General features: G+C 34.3%; 1 protein-coding gene across 1 annotated transcript; it reads left to right on the plus strand.

Moving 5' to 3' along the window:
• The first annotated feature begins 8,655 nt into the window (after positions 1–8,655).
• LOC109173023 (DNA-directed primase/polymerase protein) lies at positions 8,656–18,174 on the plus strand. The gene is made up of 15 exons (XM_019322280.1): positions 8,656–8,804; positions 9,159–9,280; positions 9,432–9,595; positions 9,741–9,887; positions 9,977–10,028; positions 10,251–10,425; positions 10,672–10,754; positions 10,975–11,187; positions 11,428–11,544; positions 11,796–11,952; positions 12,092–12,199; positions 17,414–17,479; positions 17,568–17,779; positions 17,935–18,049; positions 18,089–18,174. Exons 1-14 carry the CDS (start codon positions 8,750–8,752, stop codon positions 18,022–18,024), a joined length of 1,761 nt encoding a protein of 586 aa, XP_019177825.1. The 5' UTR covers positions 8,656–8,749; the 3' UTR covers positions 18,025–18,049; positions 18,089–18,174.
• Positions 18,175–20,948: the final 2,774 nt, after the last annotated feature.

Genomic DNA, 20,948 nt, shown 5'->3' on the forward strand with positions numbered 1-20,948 from the left:
CATAAACTCTAAAGTCAAAACCCTTAAGTGCAATGCACTTTCGCATTTTTGCAAGTACAATCTTTTTATTCTAAATATACAAGTATTACACTTAATTAGCATCAATACTAAGTGCATCTAGCATTGTAATTAGGTGCACCAAACGTTATAATTACATGCACTTTATACTTACAAAGGTATACCAGCTACTTGCATTTATAACACATTTACTTGCACCACACTTGACAGCTGTAAATTGTTCTTATTTCTCTCATGGGCGATCGTTTGTATTATAAGCATGCCACTATATATATATATATATATATATATATATATATATATATATATATATATATATATATATATATATATTTCCCGTGCGGTCGGTGCGGTTTACACCATTTGGTATGCATAAATATGTCACACACTGTTTAGAAATGCATCAGAATGAAATGTCACAAAATGCACCACACATAATGGTGTATTTTCGAACACTGTGTGGTGCATTTATGCACACCTAATGATGTAAAATACACTGGCCGCACAAGAAGCTCTGTTCTCACAAGAACCTAATTATATGTATATATATATATATATATATATATGAGTAAAAGACATTTTTGGTCCTAGACTTATAGTTGCTTGGACAATTTTAGTCCTTTATAAAAAAATTTGTCATTTTATGAACAGAGTTATTGTGGCGAGGACATTTTTGGTCCTCCGTCTATATTTCTGTTAGATAACCGTATGAGAGAGGGGCAATTACGTCAATTTAGGCTATCTCTTTATTGTGAGATGGACGATTTTGGTCCCACAACCATGTCTTTACTTTGACCCTCATTTATTTGTAGTTTTGCACTACGAAATGCTCTGCCCACAACCATGCCTTTACTGCAACTTGGACTCTCCGACTCCTTCGAATTATGACCGAGAAGAAAACAAAACACACATAGATATAATAGATAGAAGGAGATAGCCTAAATTGACGTAATTACCCCTCTCTCAGACGATTATCTAACAAAAATATAGACGGAGGACAAAAAATGTCCTCGCCACAATAACTCTGTCCATAAAATGGCAAATTTTTTTATAAAGGACTAAAATTGTCCAAGCCACTATAAGTCTAGGACCAAAAATGTCTTTTACTATATATATATATATATATATATATATATATATATATATATATATATATATATATATATATGAGATTGCATTCAAATACAAACCCCCTTAAAATACAAACTTGAGTTCGTGCACACATTAACATATTTACACGCACACAGGCCGCACTGCTAACAATTTCTGGTATTAGCTCGTGTACACATTAACATACTTACATGCACACGGCGAGTAGGAGGAAAAATCACAACCATCCATCAAAACTCGTGCACACATTAACATACTTACATGCACACAGCGCGTAGGAAGAAAAAAAAATCACAACCATCCACCAAAGCTCGTGCATACATTAACATACTTACATGCACACTGGACATGCTGCCAACAATATCTGAGATTAGCTCGTGCACACATTCACATACTTACATACACACAGTTTGTATTTTAAAGGAGTTTGTATTTGAAAATAATCCTATATATATATATATATATATATATATATATATATATATATATATATATTAAATTCTCTAATCAAAACACTCAATAGTGCGTCAACCACACAAGGGTAATGCTCCTGCAGTAATGTACACAACTTTTAATACACATTTTAATTTACCCACCTTGATTCACACAATCTCATTTCAATCAGATCACTAATAATATATTAATAAAAGAGTTGTGAAACTTCATTAGCCGCCCGTATAAACTTATTACAAATTTTACTTGTGTGTATTGGCAAACGTATCATAATGTGATTTGCAAAAAAAAAAAAAAAAAAAAAAAAAAAAAAAAAAACTAAAAAACTAAAAAACTAAAAAGTACCCCTCTATTGACTATCATATCTTGGATTTAAAAACATGCATAATATGTTGGAAAAATTAGCTTAAAATGGCATAAAATGGCATATTAAGTGGCTATTTTGTGGTACAATTATCAGTGGGGTCCACTTTCGATTTGGGTCGGGTCAAAGTGGATTCGGATTCTTCGTAGTAAGACGAAGAGATTGATATATTGTACGCTCAAAACGGATAATGAGTGAATGAGATATTGATTCTCAAAGTAGACCCATTTAAGTTGGGAAATGAAGGGAAAATGTAGGACTTTGTCCCACATTGGTTTGGAAACAAGATTTGCCCCCCTTATATACATGAGCTCTTTTCAAGCTTGTAGAATTGTATAGCATAGAGGCTCTCTCGCGCGTGCGGGGGGGGGGGGGGGGGGTGCAAATCAAAATCCAACTAGAGGACATCAAAAAGGCTTGAAATCAGAGCTCGCGTGCGCCGGCACCTGCGGGCACGAATGTCGTCCGGAAATGGGCTGGCCACCTGAACCCGAAAGTGCGTTACGGAATTAATACTGTTTTAATTCTGAGTTTAAGGTGTTACACAATTGGTTTTAACACCAATTTAATGGTCATGTTGAATGCTATCACTCCAACATCCCTATATAAAGAGAGGTAGAAGCAGTAGCATTTTACACAGTGAGAAACAAAGGAATTCCAGTAACTTTTCATCTCAAAACTTCTGCTTCTACTCTCTTCTTTAGCCAATCTGTGTTCCAGCTTTGCTTTGTTTGCCGGGTTCCTTGTTTAGGTGCTTAAACAAGGAATCGTAGCACGTTTTATCCTGGGAAACCTAGGCTACAACGCTCCTAGCACTTGTGGGAGGTAGCAAATAAGATTTTAAGGAAAAGAACTTCGTGTTCGAACTCGTGCTAAATCCCTACCCAAACACTCAACCTTTTCCTTCCCAGATTTTCTTTTTCCCATATAATATTAATCTTTTCGTAGGATTATTATTTTTGGGAATTTTCAACCATATTACCCAACATAATAATGCAACATGCACATAAGACTTTATGATATTGTCCTTGTGAAACAAAAGAGATTTCGTATGTAACTTTCTATATACAATTGTACATATATAATCTTATATTTATATGCAATATATGAGAGTTTTAGGGTACTGTTTTACATGTGATGTTCTCCTCAAGCAGGACCATACAAACTTGTTACAAATATATACTCTATTCTATGAGCTCTAAAAGACTTGGAAAGAATACTTACCAACTGATCAACATAGTTGGCAAAGCTTGATGAAATGACAATTAACTTCTATATTTTTTTGAGATTAACGAGATCATGAATCAATAACAATGGCAAAAAAAAAAAAAAAAAAACAAGAATTATGTGATTCGGCGATGTGTCTACGTCCACGGGAGCAAAGTTGTTTTTTTTATTAATTGTAATTGTGACCGAACATCCACAATTATAAGGAATACTAATTTTTCTACATGGATAATACACAATGGTTATTTTTAAATAAATATTTCAAAGTATATCAATGCAATACTGTATAGAAGATGTTCATGCATAGGTAAATAAATGTTGAATTTGTTTATTAAAATCGGTAATTTAAAGTATATAAATTAAGATAATATATGAGAGATTGATTATATATAACTGTCACAAAAATAAATGTTTACAACTTTGTAATAACGCTAGTCTAAGTACTTAGTCTAAAAGCGATAGTCTAAATAAATACTACTTTTGGTTTAAATTTCTCTAATTTTCTTTTGAGTAGCATTGTCACTGTCTTCATCTTCAGTACATGTCCTTTGTTTTTGTTATTGGCAGTGTGTCATGTATGTGCAATTGGGTTATTGGTGGTAGCATAGAGGGATTCATCATGCAATGAGATTATGGCATGGTGTAGGAAGTTTTAGATTTGCCTTGTTGTGTATATAATTGGGATCTTAGTTGTGCTATGAACTCTTTATCTTACAATCACATGTTGATATTTGGTAGTAGTAGTTTTTCCCTACATGTTTTATGTGTTGTGAGATGTGTGTCGTAGGTTATCATGTGAAATTATTGAACAAAATATTAATATTTATTATATTTGTATAAAATACTTGGTAAATATATATATATATATATATATATATATATATATATATATATATATACTAGTATTTGTCCCGTGCGATGCACAAAAAATGTGTTATAAAAATATACACTATATGAGATTTATTCATATATAAAATTTTTGTTATTTAATAATTATTATGTGTGAATTCCTATGATAAAATTATGAACATAAATATATTTACAATTAAAATAATATTTAAGGTGGGTGATTACTACAAATCTTAAACTATATTAAAAATTTAGTACATAGTATTTAATATTATAAATTTTTAAGAACTTAGTAAACTACAATAGTAATTGAATTACAATTTTAGAGTCACCACGGATCAAAATTTTTAGACCTTTGAGATTTCTAACTCTAGATGTAGCAACATGCAATTGATCTTTAAAGACAAAATCACAATCTTAGTTAGAACATTGATTTTTTTCTTCCAAATACTATCGAATTAAGTGTGTAATCAATAAAAGATGAGAACTAATAATTCGAGAATATAATCTTAATGTTACTAAGCCTACTTCATGTCAATTAAGTTGGAGAGTGTCGTTGGATAGTATCCGATGAATCCACGAATAACACATCTTTGTCTCCGTAGTCCTCAATATGCACATCAACAATCTTAAATATTAAGCCACATAGCTATGCTATATATTAATTTCAAACTTATGGACTTTGGGGTTGCATGCATGCTTCTTAAAGCCATATGGCTTTAAGATATGAAAATTCAATGTTGCATTTAATTTTCACATATTAAAGTAATTTTCACATCTTAAAGCCCATTTAATTTTCACAAGACTTTCACATCTTAAAGTCATATGGTCTTGTGAAAATTAAATGCAACATTCAATTTTCACAAGACCATATAGCTTTATTATATATAGGATATGTTGGAAAAATAACATTAAAATGGCATTTTAAGTGGCTATTTTGTGGTACAATTATCAGTGGGGTCCACTTCCGATTTGGATCGGGTCAAAGTGAATTCGGGTTCTTCGTAGTGAGACGAAGAGATTGATATATTGTACGCTCAAAACAGATAATGGGTGAATGAGATATTGATTCTCAAAGTAGACCCATTGAGTTGGAAAAATGTAAGGGAAAAGTGAGCTTTGTCCCACATTGATTTGGAAAGAGGATTTCACCCCCTTTTATACAAGAGCTCTTTTAGAGCTTGTAGAATTGTATAGCATAGAGGCTCTCTCTCTCGCGCGCGCGGACGGGGGTGGGGGTGCAAATCAAATTCCAACTAGAAACGAGATCGAACAGCTCGTGTGCGCCGGCACCTGGGGGCACGAATGTCGTCCGAACTTTCGTGCATCCCGAAAGTAACTGAGCTGAAACAGCGCGGACCATTCGTTGGTTCTGGACTGTTACAGAATTAATCTTGTATTAATTCCACCTTTTGAATTTTTGAGTTAAATCTCAATAATGGTGGCTGTTTCAGGTGTTACAAATCGTGGATTAAATGCTAAACTAAATGCTATTGATTCCTCACCTCCTATATAACAAGGGGTGTAGCAGCAGTGTTTCTACACAGACTGAAAACAACACACACAACACTGAAATTCTGTTTTCCCAGCTCCAAAATCTCTGCTCCTACTCCCTTCTTGTAGTTGTGTTTGTCCCATGCTCTAGTTCGCCGGGTTCGTTCGTTTGGGTGCTCAAACGTCGAACCGTTGTACGTTTTATCCTAGGAAGCCTAGGCCACAATGCTCCTAGCACTTTTGGGAGGTGGCAAATAAGGTTTTAAGGAAAGAAAGGCATCTCGCCTAACTCGTATATTTCTTTCTTCTTCTCCTTCTTTCTTGTTGTTGGATTATGCTTTTAAGCAAAAATCCATTCTCCCTCTTTTGATATATACGTTGGATTGGACTTATAATCTGGGGATTATTAGTTCCAATTTCTTGTTGATATATATTGGTATATCTTTCTCGTAGATATACATATATATATAACCTTTGGGTCCGTTTATATATATTTGTGTGTATATATATATTACGGATAAAATATCAAATAATATTTTATATACTTGTGTGTGTATATATAAATATTATTTTACGATATTAAATCGATTTTGGTTCATTATCACCAACAATATATATATATATATATATATATATATATATATATATATATATATATATAACATATTTTGTATTATAACTTTGATATTTAATACAAAATAATGTAAAAAGAAGACAATAGACAATGTAGTGAATATAATAAATTAATAAATTTGAAGGTAATGAATCTTTGAATTGTGGAAAATAAAGATAATATAACTAATGAAATTATATCTCTTTTAAAATTTTTTATAATGAATAATTCTTTTTAAATAGAGCCATTATAGACATCTAAATCTAAATTAATTAAATGCATATGTATTACTTTTTGTTGTAGCTACTAATTTATTTTTTAATTTAATAAGAGCAATAAAATGGCGTACATACTTTTCATCCACATAATGAAATCATTGATTTTTTAATTTCTATTCGTTGTTGAGACAAATTATTTTGAGAGTTTGTCAATGACAATTGCTGTCAATAGAAATGATAATAAATAATTCAAAATATAAGGTTACAATAGATATTGTTATAACAATATAGTAAAAATTAACTTACAACTTTTTTTAGAAGTTTTCATGCATTGATAAAAGCATAATTGAAATATTAAATTTTGTTCTCAAAAATCAAAAGAAGATTAATTAAATGAAAAAAAAATTAACTTTTTTTTTAATGAAAGAAAATCAAATGATTTTTAAAGTTCATGATTTATAATCATTTAATGCTATGTATTTAGTCGGGTTAATTATTTGATAAAGATTATGTTAAATTTTATTATTATATTTTTAATACATTTTAACATATTCGTACGTAGTATATGTTTAATAATTATGCCACTCTAATTGGGATGTGGTTCGAACTTAAGACCTTTCTTATAGAAATTAATGAGCAAGTTAAGAATAATAAATAGTTAACGGAATATTCCGTTAATAAAGTTTATACTAACAAAATTTAAGGTTATTTAATGGAAGAAAATAATATAATAAAGGGTAAATAAGAAAAATCATTAAAAAAATACTAAAATCAAAATAATATCAACAATTCATTTTAAGAAACAATTACCACCGAAATTTTTTTATTCCAGTTAAGGGCCTAACATTATTGGCTCTTATTAGAATTGTAGATGCAGATATTTATATGTAAGTATGCAACCTTAAATATATGTACATGCATGTACAAAAATACCCATGTATTGTACCGTGAAGTCGATGCCCCTGCACCCCTGACCCACTCCTCTCCGCTCCTAACATATCATTCTCTAGTACATATGAGACATACATAACAAATCTACCACCTTGATGAATATGCTCCTTAGGAGAAAAAAAAAAAACAATATCACATATACCCATGAGTCAAGGTAACCATGCTCATCTAACATTTGGAAGCGCCCAACAACTCCAAACAATGTTTGAACTTGGTAATTGCCTTTGTCAACATGTCTACTATACTCTCACTAGTACGAATTGTTTGCAACAATATCTCACAAGAAACAACAAACACTAGTAAAAAAACAGCTTTCTACATATAGAGCTTTTTGTGTCTATTAGTACATCAGACGCATATGTATAAATTGTATATTTTTAGTATTAGAATTTTGAACTTCTAGAATATAAATTGTGCTTTTAAAGTCAAAACACGTAACAACTGTAGAAGAAAATTTGTGAATATAATAAAATGTCATCAAATCCTAATTTGTTAATAATGTTTGACTGCAGTATTTGAAAAGAAATTGTAAATACAAAACAAAGTAATTAATTACATATATGTTAACATTGTATGTTTGTAGTATATAAATTGTAAGTCTTTAAAAGATAAATAGTGAATATTTAGATCCGGATTCACTGAATAATTTGTAAAAAGAGTAAATACCCAAAATGGTCCTTCGACTATAGCTAAATTCACATATTGGTCCTCAACTTTCAATTTTAACCAATTAAGTCCTTACTTTATAATTTTAACACAATTTGGTCCTTTGTCTATTTGACCGTTTGTTGACTGTGATTTTTGAGGATATATATGTAATTTCATGGTCCATCGACGGCTTTTTTAAGGTTCTGGTTGCATTTTCAGACCGCATTGTTACATTTGAATCCACTGCCGAAAGCAATCTACCAAATCCGGTCGCCTTTCTTCATCCTCCCTTTGGATTCAATGTAGTTGAGTTCGTACCAGAGCGAAGAAGACGACGTGTTTCCGAACCAGTGCAACTTCATCCTGGAGGCCTTCACGTGCTCCGACGAGAGCTAAAGGTTCTTCTGGAGATCGTCGATCACGATCAACAAACGGTCAAATAGATGAAGGACCAAATCGTGTCAAAATTACAAAGTTAAGGACTTAATTGGTTGAAATTGAAAGTCAAAGACCAATTTGTGAATTTAGTTATAGTGGAGGAACCATTTTGGGTATTTAGTCTTGTAAAAATGTAGCCGACTATTCGACTTTAGGCTTGTTTGCTAAAGGATGAATCTACTAAAATTTTAACGGATCTATCATTTTTTATGTTTTGACCAAAACGCCAAAATTTTCGTTTAGTGCGCGTTTGCTATTGTAAATTTCTAGTTCATCGTCACTTCTTTCTCCTTTTCTAAACTCCCGCTCAAGAAAGCACCGTTAAATCATTCGAACCCGAGATACTGAACAGTACAGGACAATTCCATGGACGACGTTGATCGCTTATTCGAATGCTTCAAATGCGGCTTTTCTCCTCCGCGTATTCTCTCTTATGATCTCTGGTTTTCATATATTTGCCCCTTTTTTGGATTTTAATCTCATACCCTAAAACTAAAACCTTCATAACTCGAAACATAGGAATGGGAATTTCAATGTGGTGACATTTCTGCTAGAAATTGAAGTTAATATTTTTCTTCTGCATGCTAGCTTTATGTAATTGGTGGATTTGATTTTCGTTATCTTCATGTGTGTTAACTTTTGGGTTCATAAAGTGAAAAATGTTCACAAAAAATGGAAAATTTATGCCCAATTTGATGCTTCGGGATACTGTTGGTTGCTTGTTTCTAGTGCAGAATGTAAGTTATGGCTTTTGTTTTTGTTTTTTCTCTCTCAGAATCTGCTATTATAGAGAGAAAAAGAGGAAAAAGAACTACAAAGTCGGAAGATTCAGCACAGAAACAATCAACTGAAAAAATTCTCCAGACCACTGCAGATGCTGACCATTCTGTTGAAAATGTATGCATTGTTTTTGTTCTTTGCTTATGATTATATTGCTGAGCTGCAATTTATCTTCCTTTATTCTGCTTTTCTATAAGATTTTTGTGTCTTTCATATGCCGAAATGTGGTTGATGCTGCTGTTAATCAGTATGTGCTTTGTTCTTTCAGTTGGGTTCATCAAAACCCAAGAGAAAATATCATAGCAACGGGAAGCAGTTCTGTCCCCTCGTGTTTTATGGGTCTCCACATGGGGTTCCTCCAAAGAGACCAGCTAGTTTGTTGCGATTGTTGCATGAAATACGTGTAGATCTCAGTGAACAAAAGAAGCTAAGGTAAAATGCCTATTAGTGTGCCATTTGTCGCCTGTCTTTATCTTTAAGTGATTAGTGATGAGTTCAAGTATTTTGCATTTTATTAATCGCATATTTAATGCTATAACTTTCATTGTTTTTTTGACTTACTTTGATGTTTATGTAGCCAAGAAATATGGGCTACATTCCCAAAGCAGGTTGAAGCAATGAAATATGCAGAACAGTGCATAAATGCTCGTGTTTTTAGTTATCAGGACCATATAAATGGTTACAGAAGGTTCCTTGTTTCCACATATGAGGACTTCTGGAAAAGGTAAACTACTAAAATACCAATTTTCTTTAAACTAATATACTTTATGCCAAGTGCCTCCTAAGGTTGATTATTCTTGTAATCTTATTTAGGTATAAAAGTATGAATCCTAAAAGGAGACATCATTATGAAGTCATTCAGGAGGTAACATTATTTGCTGTTAATCCTTTATCCTTTTTTTTTTTTTACAACAATCATGTTTATTGATATAAAACATCATAGTCCACTAATGATATTACATTTGTACCTATAGGTGATTGCAGTTAATTTTGAGTTGATGATGCAAATTTAGTATCTATCTTTCTCTATCTGCATTTAAGTGTTGTGTAGTTGAGCTTTATACGGATGGTTATGCTTCATTCCCAGGGTTTACCATGCCACCTTTATTTTGATTTGGAGTTCAATAAGAAAGCAAATGCAGACAAGAATGGAGATGAAATGGTTGACCTCCTAATTGTGGCTGTCTTTGACACACTGCTACAAAAGTATTCTCTTGAAGGAAGTCATGACTGGATTGTTGAGCTTGATTCTTCTACTGAAGGTATGGTAATAGTTGCTTTCTTCAACACATGCTTTTGGGTTTATGTCTAAATTACATATGCATTATATCTATCTGCATAACTAATAGTGTACAACTCAGTTGGAGGGTAAGGTTTTTAAATTTTTTTATTTATATGAATGGACTTGGCCATAGAGATTCATACAAATGCTGCCACTGTTTTTTTCCTGATAACATTAATAAGATTGTATTGTGAATTTCTGATTTTATAAATATCTTTTGTGGCAGATAAGTTCTCCAGACATTTAATTATTAGATTGCCAAAAATTGCTTTTAAGGACAACTCACATGTTGGGGCTTTCACAGCTGAGGTATGCATATCTTCTTTGCCATGATAGTGGAGCTTCGTTTTTATAAAGTTCTTGTTAAACCTGTGTTTGTGATACTTCAAAGTTGAGGAGTGCCAATTGGACTATCATTGTAAGTAAAGGGTTTTGCAAGTCATTGGAATATTGCATAAATGCCTAGTTAACAATTCAGGGTTTCCCTTTTCTCTTTTGAACAACTGAAGTGACTGCTAGATGGTTTCAGGTATGTTCACGGATATATAGTTCAAGTGAAACGGATGAGAGATTCAGAAAGCTTTTTGTGTCAAAAGATTCAAAATCAGTTGGAATTCCAGCTCAACTCTTTGTTGATAATGCTGTCTACTCTAGAAATCGCTGCTTTCGGCTAGCTCTCTCATCTAAAGCTGGGAAAAGTTCTGTGCTTATACCAAGCGGGCGCTTTAAATGTAAGAACATGGTATGCAGCTAATTTTAATTTACTATGTATGATCTGATTACTTTGAATTTGAATATCCAGTTCTAGTACTCTTATCCCAATTTATATGAGTGAATTATTTTTGGGTTATAGGAGTAGTATTGGGACACTTGATGTCTTTTCCTTTCCAGAATACACATGTTAATTACTCCAGCATTTGACATGTTAATACTTCTTTAAAAAAAAAAAAGTTGAGTAAAAGACCTTTTAATTTCGCGGCAGAGTGAGGATGAAATGTTTATGGCATCACTGATTTGCAATATTGATGCTGACTGCGAGAGGCTTCTGGTCTGTAAAATGGATTCAGATTGTGTAAGGACCCTGCACTTTAATACAGAGGTAATTATTGGCTTCTCACTTGTTATAATCTTGTAAAATCAAGTGTTATTGTTCATAGTGATAGATTTGGTCCTGCTAGCCCCCTTCTCCTGTTCTGTAGAGATAATTTGCTTAGGGGTTGCTATGCATTGAAAGCCAAACCTAAAGTTTTATTTCTTACACAGATTGCCCTTCTCCTGTTCTGTAGAGATAATTTGCTTAGGGGTTGCTATGCATTGAAAGCCAAACCTAAAGTTTTATTTCTTACACAGATTGCCCAAAGTTTCCAACAAATGTCCTTCACTCCACAAGCATTTGAGTTGAATAATTTTGAAAGTGATCCTTCAAGAACATACTTGATGGGAAAATCTCCATTCCCCCCAGTGGATGCATTTGTTGAATATATTGCTTCCGTAGGAAGTGTACCAGGTAAAAGACTAACACCTAACTTGTGTTACTTTGGAATATGACATGTGATTTATTAAACAGTACATTGTGTTAAATCCAATTTGGTAGCCAAAACTAGTAACAGTTACTGTGCTTTTCCTATCAATTTTTTTATTGCCAGGAAAAATTCGGAGTTGGTATTGGTTCTCAGAGTATGGACTGATAGTCTACAGCATGTCGAAAAACAGATATTGTGAAAGAATTGGGAGAGAACACAAAAGCAATCATGGTAATATTTTCTTTTTGTTCTTCTTTGATTTGCACACACTTTGTTTTGTTCAAGTCATAATTTTATCTATCTACCAAGTTAATAGTGTTAGCTTTCTATTCCCTCTAATAGTTCGTCGTGGGAGCCTCCCACCGGGGGCTCGCTATGCCAAAAAGTGAGAGAAACCTCATCCCTCTTTCCTTTTTTTGCCCCCATGTCCCACACTGGGATTGGGGTGACATGAGGGCGTAAAAAAGGGGATCCTATCAACTTGTTCTGACCTAGGATAATAAGCTCATGAGCTTGGTCTTACTTCACCGTTGAGAAATGAAAGAAGACTTCCATATCCTACCTTTTCTTCCTCCCACCTGGTGGTACACGTACCTTTTAGACCATGGCACACTACTTTTCCATAATTCCTTTTATATAAACTAGAACAGTAACCCACACTCATGGGGCATGACACTTAGTAATACTCTCTCCGCCTTTAATCTTTGGACTTTTGAAATAATAATAATAAGCTATGCAAAATAAAAAATAATCTTAATCATTTAGTTATTTGTAATTTTGTATATACTCCCTCCATTTGTCACAAGAGAGAAAACATATGAAATTTAGGAAGTTGTATTTAATGATATGTGGGACATAACATATAGTTTAATTGATTATTTCCATTCTTTCCCTTTAGTTAAATGTAGTATTCATTTTAGTAACTTTAATTACAAGTTAAAAGGATGGATACTGTAGGAAAACAACATGGAAAGTTATTTTGAAGTTAACACATGAACATAGTGTGGGGTTTGCCATGCAACTTGAAGCATCGATCCTTTGTGTGTCCTAACTTGTGGCAGTAGTCACAACGAGGTTGGTTGCCACGATGAGCTAAGTTTGGACGGAGGATAGCTAAGGTGAACACCATAAAGAATTTGTCACACTGCTTCACTTGACCATCTACAGTCTTCTCATTAGGCATCAGATTGTTATATTCTTGCTGTAATGCTTATATTCGGCGAAGGAATGCCAGTATATCCATATCAACTGTACCACGAAAATTAAGCATATTGGAAATTAGAGAATAAAGACTGAATATTATTAGTGTAATGGGACTTTGCAAACGTCATAACACGTTATGGAGTTTGGGATCAATCGATTGCCATAGCATATTGCACAACAACGCATCTACCTTCTCCCATTCGCCTTTATTCTCTTTAATGTCTTCAACCTTTGTGTCCAGATGAGTAGACATACCTTGGCCTTTAAGCTAGAGTTTCACGAACGCAGCCCAAGAGGCATAGTTTTCACCACCAGTTAATTTATCCATGGTAATGGCGGGAAAGGAGGTGAAAGTGATGGGATATGAAACCATAAAATATTCAGAAAAAGACAATGAAACTGTCTCAAGAGGTGGTTGGCGATGGAGGATCCGAACACACTCTAAGGGGCGCCTCTTCAAGGTGAGTCCAAGGGAAGCAATGACACTTTGAGCGGTGCCGCGGTGGTTTGGAGGAGGAGATCTGGCTAGAAAACCGATATGACTGAGACGGCGGTGACTCCGGTGAGGGCGTGTGCGATGGAGATTGGCGATGGGTCTTCAGGTGTAGGCTCGCGACGAGGTTCCGAGAGGCCTAGTGGTGAAATATTTGGAAAAAAACCACCCGACACTTCGGAACAAGCGATCCACTGTCGCGGGGAAAGAAAGGGAAAGCTAGGGTGTTTTAGGCTCTGATACCATGTTAGATAATATGAAAGAATAAAAGGGCTTCGTCCTATTATCTCAATAGGAGTATATAGAGATCTACTATTTATACAAGTATTAACCTAATGGGCCATTTCCTACAAGGAAGGCCTAGGGTTTGAACACAAACCATCGAGTGCCAGAAACATTTTTATTTGTGAGGGACCCCACACATCACTATGAATCAAAGAAAAAGCAGTTGAAGGGTTGTATGGAATTTGAGGATAAATTGTTTGGATATGCTTTGCAATCTGACATATTTCACAATGAAAAGATGTTGGAAGTTTTATTGATAAATAGTTTAGGAAACAATTTTGTGAGGTACACAAAGCTAGGATGACCAAGACCATAGTGTAATAATATGATTTAGCTATCTTTATTGACATTAGAATTGGACACAGAAAAGGACTCGAATATACTTTGAGATTAGACACAACTTGCTTGAGAAACTTGATTTGAGGATCGACAACATGAGAAGAGATAGATGAACTGCCAATAATCTACCCTGATTTCAAGTCTTGAAAAAACACACAAGTTTTGATAAAATTTTGTAACACCTTGAATATCAAGAGCCAATTTGCTAATGGACAAAAGATTACGATCCGAGTTTGGAACACGTAGGACAAAGTTGAGATACAACTATTTAATAAGTTAAATGGAACCTGTCCTATCAATTTTTGAACTTGAACAATCAACAATATGGACAAATTAGTAACCACTAATATCTGACTTCAGTATCTAAATCTTAGAGTTAAGTTGGTTTTGAACCATAAGATTGAAGGTTTGAAAAATTTTCCTAACCTTTGACTTTTCTCTCATAAGAAAAACCCAAGTTACTTGTGTATGATTATCAACAAATGTCACAAACCATTGAGTGCCAAAAACAATTTTTATTCATGAGGGGCACATCACTATGAATTAAAGAAAAAACAGTTGAAGGTTTGTATGGAATTTGAGGATAAACTGTTCGAGTCTGGTTTGCAATTTGACATATTTCACAATGAAAAGATGTTGGAGTTTTATTGATAAATAGTTTAGGAAACAATTTTGTGAGGTACACAAAGCTAGGATTACTAAGACGATAGTGTAACCATATTATTTCACTATCTTTATTGTCATTAGAATTGGACACAGAAAACATACTTTGGGATTGGACAGAACTTGCTTGAGAAACTTGATCTGAGGATCGACAAGATGAGAAGAGATAGAGCTTGGAACACAGTTCAACATTGCCCATCATCTTCCCTGATTTCAAGTCCTAAAAAACACACAAGTTCGGATAAAATTTAGTAACATATTGAATATCATGAGCCAATTTGCTACTGGACTAAAGATTACAATCCAAGTTTGGAACATTTTTGACAGAGTTGAGATACAACTCTTTAGTAAGTTGAATGGAACATGTCCCAGCAATTTTTGAACTTGAACCATCAACAATACGGACAAGTGAGTGACCTCTACTTGGCTTGTAATTTTGGAGAAGAGTAGCATCTCTTGTCATGTGATCAGAAGCACCTAAGTCAACTATGTCCGGCCTCATTCCTCCTTTGTTAATAGTGAAAGCTGTATGTGAATCTGTTTGAGCAACCATACCAGTCCCAAGAGAGGAATTATTGCCACCTAGGTTTGAAGATTTTGAATTGCCTCATGCTTCAAATATCGTGATGTTGGAAGTTTGTGATGAGGCCATTCCGTATTTTGTCATGGCTTGAGAATTGAGAAAGAAGCCTCGAAAAGTTGGCCCGAAGGGATTAGGGATTCATAGACCTAGCTCTAATACCGTGAAGAAGGTTTGAAATTCTTACTTAAACCAAATCTCTCCTTTATTCCTAAAATATTTTCCTAAAATAAACTCCCTAACTTTGACTCCCTGCTATTCAACATCATAATTTTAAAACTCGGACTATGGTATATCAAGATGCAATTTGCTATATGCACTGTTAAATACAAAGTGAATATTTGTAATCAAAAGTAAACACTAGTTCATACAAATTGAAAATCACCACATGTGGGACATTTACTACATTCAAATTTATTTTTAGTTTAAATCTCCAAATTAAAGTGAACATTAGATCGTGAAATGTGAAAGTTGTGATTTTGATGCATGCACAATAGTGTATGCATTTACCAATGATACAATAGTGCATGCATATATCTTTGTAATTGATGATGAGTTCATAGGAGGCAAATGGAGGACAAAAATGGAAATGGAAAACGTACGACTAATGGACTAAATGTGACAATTTAAAAAAAAAAATACTACTAAATGTGGAATTTGTGCAACAGTCAAGTACTAAAAATGAAATTTGCTCTGATGGAGATTACAAATTTATTAACGGTGGGTTCGTAGGACGCAAGCAAAGGACTAGAAGTGAAAAATATAGGACTAAATGTGGCAATTTTGAAACACTAAGACTAAATGTGGAATTGACGCAATAGTCGATGACTAAAAATGGAATTATTAGCTCTATATAGATATGTGCTTGAGAAATATGTGGTGAATAATTAGAAATAAATAGACACAAGTACTTTTTATGTGGAAACCGTATAGGTAAAAACCATGCATTTTTTTGCACTAAGTTAAGCCTATCAACTATTGTTTTTGGTCTTTGACTGGTATTGTGGGTCTTCAAATGGTTAGTTGACTGGGTCAACTATCTGAGGCTCCGAGCTGTGTTGTGCATCTGCTTGGGCTATGCTGGGCCTCAATCCATATTACCGTCTGACCTTTGGCTGATTGGGCAGAGGGGTATTTCCCTGACTGGTATCCTCCAACTTGGCCACATGGTGTGAGAACATTAACCTAGTTTTAAATTTTTAATTTCCTCACCTCAAGGTTTCATTAATTATGACATATTCTTTTCTATTTCATATAGATGTGTGTTTATAATTGCACAAAATATATTCTGAACCTGGATTACCGTTCAAGCTAGACTAGGTTGACTTTAGCAGTGATGTTGTCCATGTATTAACCTAATTCCTATGCCACATTCATCAAAGTTCTAGATCTGATTCATTAGTTCAAAACCTTGAATATATTAATTAATCTAAGTGATTTTAGCTTATTTAAAGCCAATAATTTGTAACAAAGTTCTATGCTAGATTGTGTTCTATTTTCCGTGGTGATCAGGAAGAAACATGTGAAGGCATTAGATAGCGACAAAGCCACCTCACAGAACTACAAACGGCAAATAAGTTCCTTGATAGCCCCCTTTCCTTCATCAATCCCAACTCTAAGTAATCTTTCTGGGCAGGAAATTTACCTTACGATAAAGCCACCTCACAGAACTACAAAAGGAAAATAAGTTTCTTGATAGCCCCCTTTCCTTCATCAATCCCAACTCTAAATAATCTTTCTGGGTAGGAAATTTACAATAGCGCTATTTATCTTGTTTCAGTTCTGTAAACATATTTGCTAAGGAGTTCTGTTGTAGTAATATACTCAAAGGTTAAAGATGTCTCATGTGCATTGACATACTTTCATTTGTTGGATGTGCTAGTGATGTATGTTGTTGATCTAAGAAGGGGTGATTATTATCAGAAGTGCCATGATCCCGATTGCAAAGGTAAGTGATCTCTTTATCACGCATTAATATATCTCCCTTCATACCAAAAAGTTACTTGTAACCTACTGATCTGGTTTGGTTGTTACAGGCTATCGATCCCCTTTACGTCCCATCCCTGGCAATGTTATAGCTCATTGTTCAGTGTCCTTTGACCTGGATAGTAATAATGAAGGTCGGGAGCACACACCTGTTGCTACTGATGCGAATATTGTAGACAGCTGCAAGAAAGAATGGTGGCTTGAGGCCATAAGATTTGCAGAACAGGTAGAGGGCATACCAAAAGCCTTGGAAATATCAGGCGTAAGTTTGATGCATTTCACAGTGATCTTCCATTAATGTTAGATTCATTCACATTCTTCTGCTTTTTTCCTTGCTCAGATGATGAACTGAAACCTTGGCCTCTCATTATTTCAGATAAAACTGGTTTAATTTGTTATTCTGTGTTTGAGAAACAGGATGGAGAATTAGAAGAAGATGAAGATTGGTGGAAGGCTGCCGAAAGGATTGCAACACAGACAGAATTGGCTTACCTTGGAAAACCTTAGTATCAGTTTATCAAATCGGTTTTTAGATTTTAAAGCTTAGCAAAAGAATACGTACAGTGAACTTGATGCTGTCCACGATAAGTTGTAGAACTTGATTCGGGTCGGATTTGAATTTTAACCCTCAAATCCAAAACCCGAACCGTTTTAATATTATTGTGTCTTGTTTATTAAGTGTCCAACCCGTCCAGGCTCGAATCCAACCCGAATTCGGGTCTTTTTTTTTTTTTTTTTTTTGGGGGTGGCTTAACCCGATGTTTGCCCATCCCTACCATGAGAGTTCAGTTGATAAAGGAGAGCAAGGTTGAAAATTTTGTATTGTTTGGTTCTTTTCTTTTTATTTTTTGGTGGCTTGATGTCGATGAACTAACTTTTCAGTTATGAAACCCAAAAACAATTGAATGAAAAATGAATTGTACAACTAGGGGCAGATCCAAAAAATTTCGCTAGTGGGGGTCAAAGATTAAAAACTAATGAAATATTTTAAAAAATTAAAATACATCAAAATGAGATAAAAAAAAATTATTCAAAACAAAATATGAAATTGGATAAAATAATTTGAATAGAGAACATATTATAAAACAATCATAACGCTATTAATATTTAAAAAAGGAATAAGGTTCAAATTGGCCACTGAACATAACCGGAAAATGCAATTAGGCCACTGAACGAACAAAAAGTGTAATTAGGCCACTGAACACTCCAAAAACGTGCAATTAGGCCACTAAACTCTCCAAACGTATGCAATTTTACCGGATAGCAGGTTACCATCAATTTTAGCAGGTTACCTGCTTACGTGGTAGCTGAGTTGGCATTTTTAATAATTTTTAATAATAAATTTTATAAAAAATTGAAAGAAAATTAAATAAAAAAATAAAATAAAGTCGTTTTTATTTTTTTAAAATTTTTTTAAATAAAAATTTATTATTAAAATTTATTAATAATGATTTAAAATTTATTAAAAATGCCAACTCAGCTGCCACGTAAGCTGATAACCTGCTAAAATTGAGAGTAACCTGCTATCAGGTGAAATTGCACATTTTTGGAGTGTTCAGTGGCCTAATTGCACTTTTTTTTTCGTTCAGTGGCCTAATTGCATTTTCAGGTTACGTTCAGTGGCCAATTTGAACCTTATTCCTTTAAAAAAATAAGAAAAAAACACAATGTTACAAAAAAAACATTTCACAAAATATGAAATATAATTAATTAGATAAAATAGTTTAAATAGAAAACATATTATAAATCACTATTAGTATTAAAATGAGATTTAAAACACAATGTTGTAGGATTTGAACCCCTAACATTTAAGAAAAAAACAAATGTCTTACAATCTAAGATAGCACATCCTTGATTAAATTTATGTAAATTTACTTTTATAAGTTAACTATGTAAGGAACCTATACATACAATATATATAAATGGGATGGGGTAGGGAAGTAGGGACAGTTGCTCCTACTGCCCCCATTGTGGCTCTGTCACTGTGTACAATCGTAAGAACTAGTACTAGTTAGGGGCGAGTAAGGATGTGCCAAATTCTCTCCAATTTGCCAAATTTGTCAAATTCGTTCTCATTCAATCTATATTCACTTAAAGTGGATGGGATGTAGATTCATTTAGTGGAAATCTGGTTCTTTGTCTTCTTTCTTTACCTCCATTTTTGTTTGCATGTGACGTTAAACCATAACATTGGTTCCATTGTCGGCATCATGGATGATCAACCTCCTAACAATGCAATTTCTAGAGCTGAGTACAACGACATATCCAAATCGGTTAAGGAACTGAAACATCCTTGGATGATCATATTCGTAACTATAATGTCATTCCCAAGCCACCACAACCAACTTCTTTCGCACTCCAACCTGTCACAGTTGAAGCTACACCCCTCACTAGTGATGATACCATCCCTCGTTCTCAATATATGTGCATGGAATTTCCTACGTTCTTTGGCCAATAGGACCCTCTTATTTGGCTCTATCGTTGTGAACTCTATTTTCATATTACTCAGACCCCGATTCGAGCTCAAGTCAAGTTGGCAACTTTTAATATGACTGGTGAAGCTCAATTGTGGTATTACCAAATCTTGCGAGATGAATCCTGAATAACTTGGGGTATTTTAAAGGATTATTGCAAGCTGTGTTTTGGCGCTTCTCGTAGTGTGAACCCCTTAGGGGAGTTGGTGAACATCAACTAGTGTGCATGCCATATTGATGAATATGTTTCGAACTGAGAATGAGATTAGGAAGTACGAACCAAAGAACACTCCTGCTGACCGGTGAGGCGGCGACTGGTCACCGGTGTTCCGTCACTTTCGGTGGCGGCTGGCGACTTGGCGAGGCAGTAGATGAGAGAGCCGAGGGGAAGGCAGAGAGGCGGAGAGCGAAGAATCGACGAGAGAGGTGGAGAGCGAGTGAGCGACGGCTACGGCGTAGAGAGGCAGAGTGCGAAAGAGACGGGGAGCGATTGACGGAGTGAGCAATGCAGAGCGGCATAAACAATGGAAAAAAAAATTATATATAATTACAGCCCCAAAACGACGTCGTTTTGGGCCTGTATAATTTTTGGCATTGCCCCCGGGCCAGCTCCGTCCAGAAACAATGAAATTGTGTGTGCTTCCTAAGTCAATCAAAGCAACGATCGGAAAACCAACAAAGCACCTAACGGGTTGATGTTCCAGTGTGGTCCAAAATGCAGGGTGCAAGAGTACTTGAATGGATTCCAAGAAAATTAGTGGCCATCCTACATGCGACATTTGTACCATAGTTGGGAGCCATCAAATATATAATAGGCTATCGTGGTGAGTTTTTCATGATCTGCATGTGGTGATTTCTCGAATAATAGCTCACAACTGTAATTTTGCATTTCCTCAATTTAAGGATATTAACGGGATTAACTAACTGATAGATTAGACTGACAGATTCAACGATGAT

This window comes from Ipomoea nil, unplaced genomic scaffold (genome assembly GCF_001879475.1).
Source record: "Ipomoea nil cultivar Tokyo-kokei standard unplaced genomic scaffold, Asagao_1.1 scaffold0465, whole genome shotgun sequence".
In the NCBI taxonomy this organism is placed as follows: domain Eukaryota; kingdom Viridiplantae; phylum Streptophyta; class Magnoliopsida; order Solanales; family Convolvulaceae; genus Ipomoea; species Ipomoea nil.

Bases quoted from the DNA above. Each gene is read 5' to 3' on its own strand.
- LOC109173023 (XM_019322280.1), top strand. From the start codon at position 8,750: ATGGACGACGTTGATCGCTTATTCGAATGCTTCAAATGCGGCTTTTCT. The intron at 8,805-9,158 runs GTATTCTCTCTT...TTTCTCTCTCAG, and splicing joins ATGCGGCTTTTCTCCTCCGC to AATCTGCTATTATAGAGAGA. The intron at 12,200-17,413 runs GTAATATTTTCT...TGGATGTGCTAG, and splicing joins AGAACACAAAAGCAATCATG to TGATGTATGTTGTTGATCTA.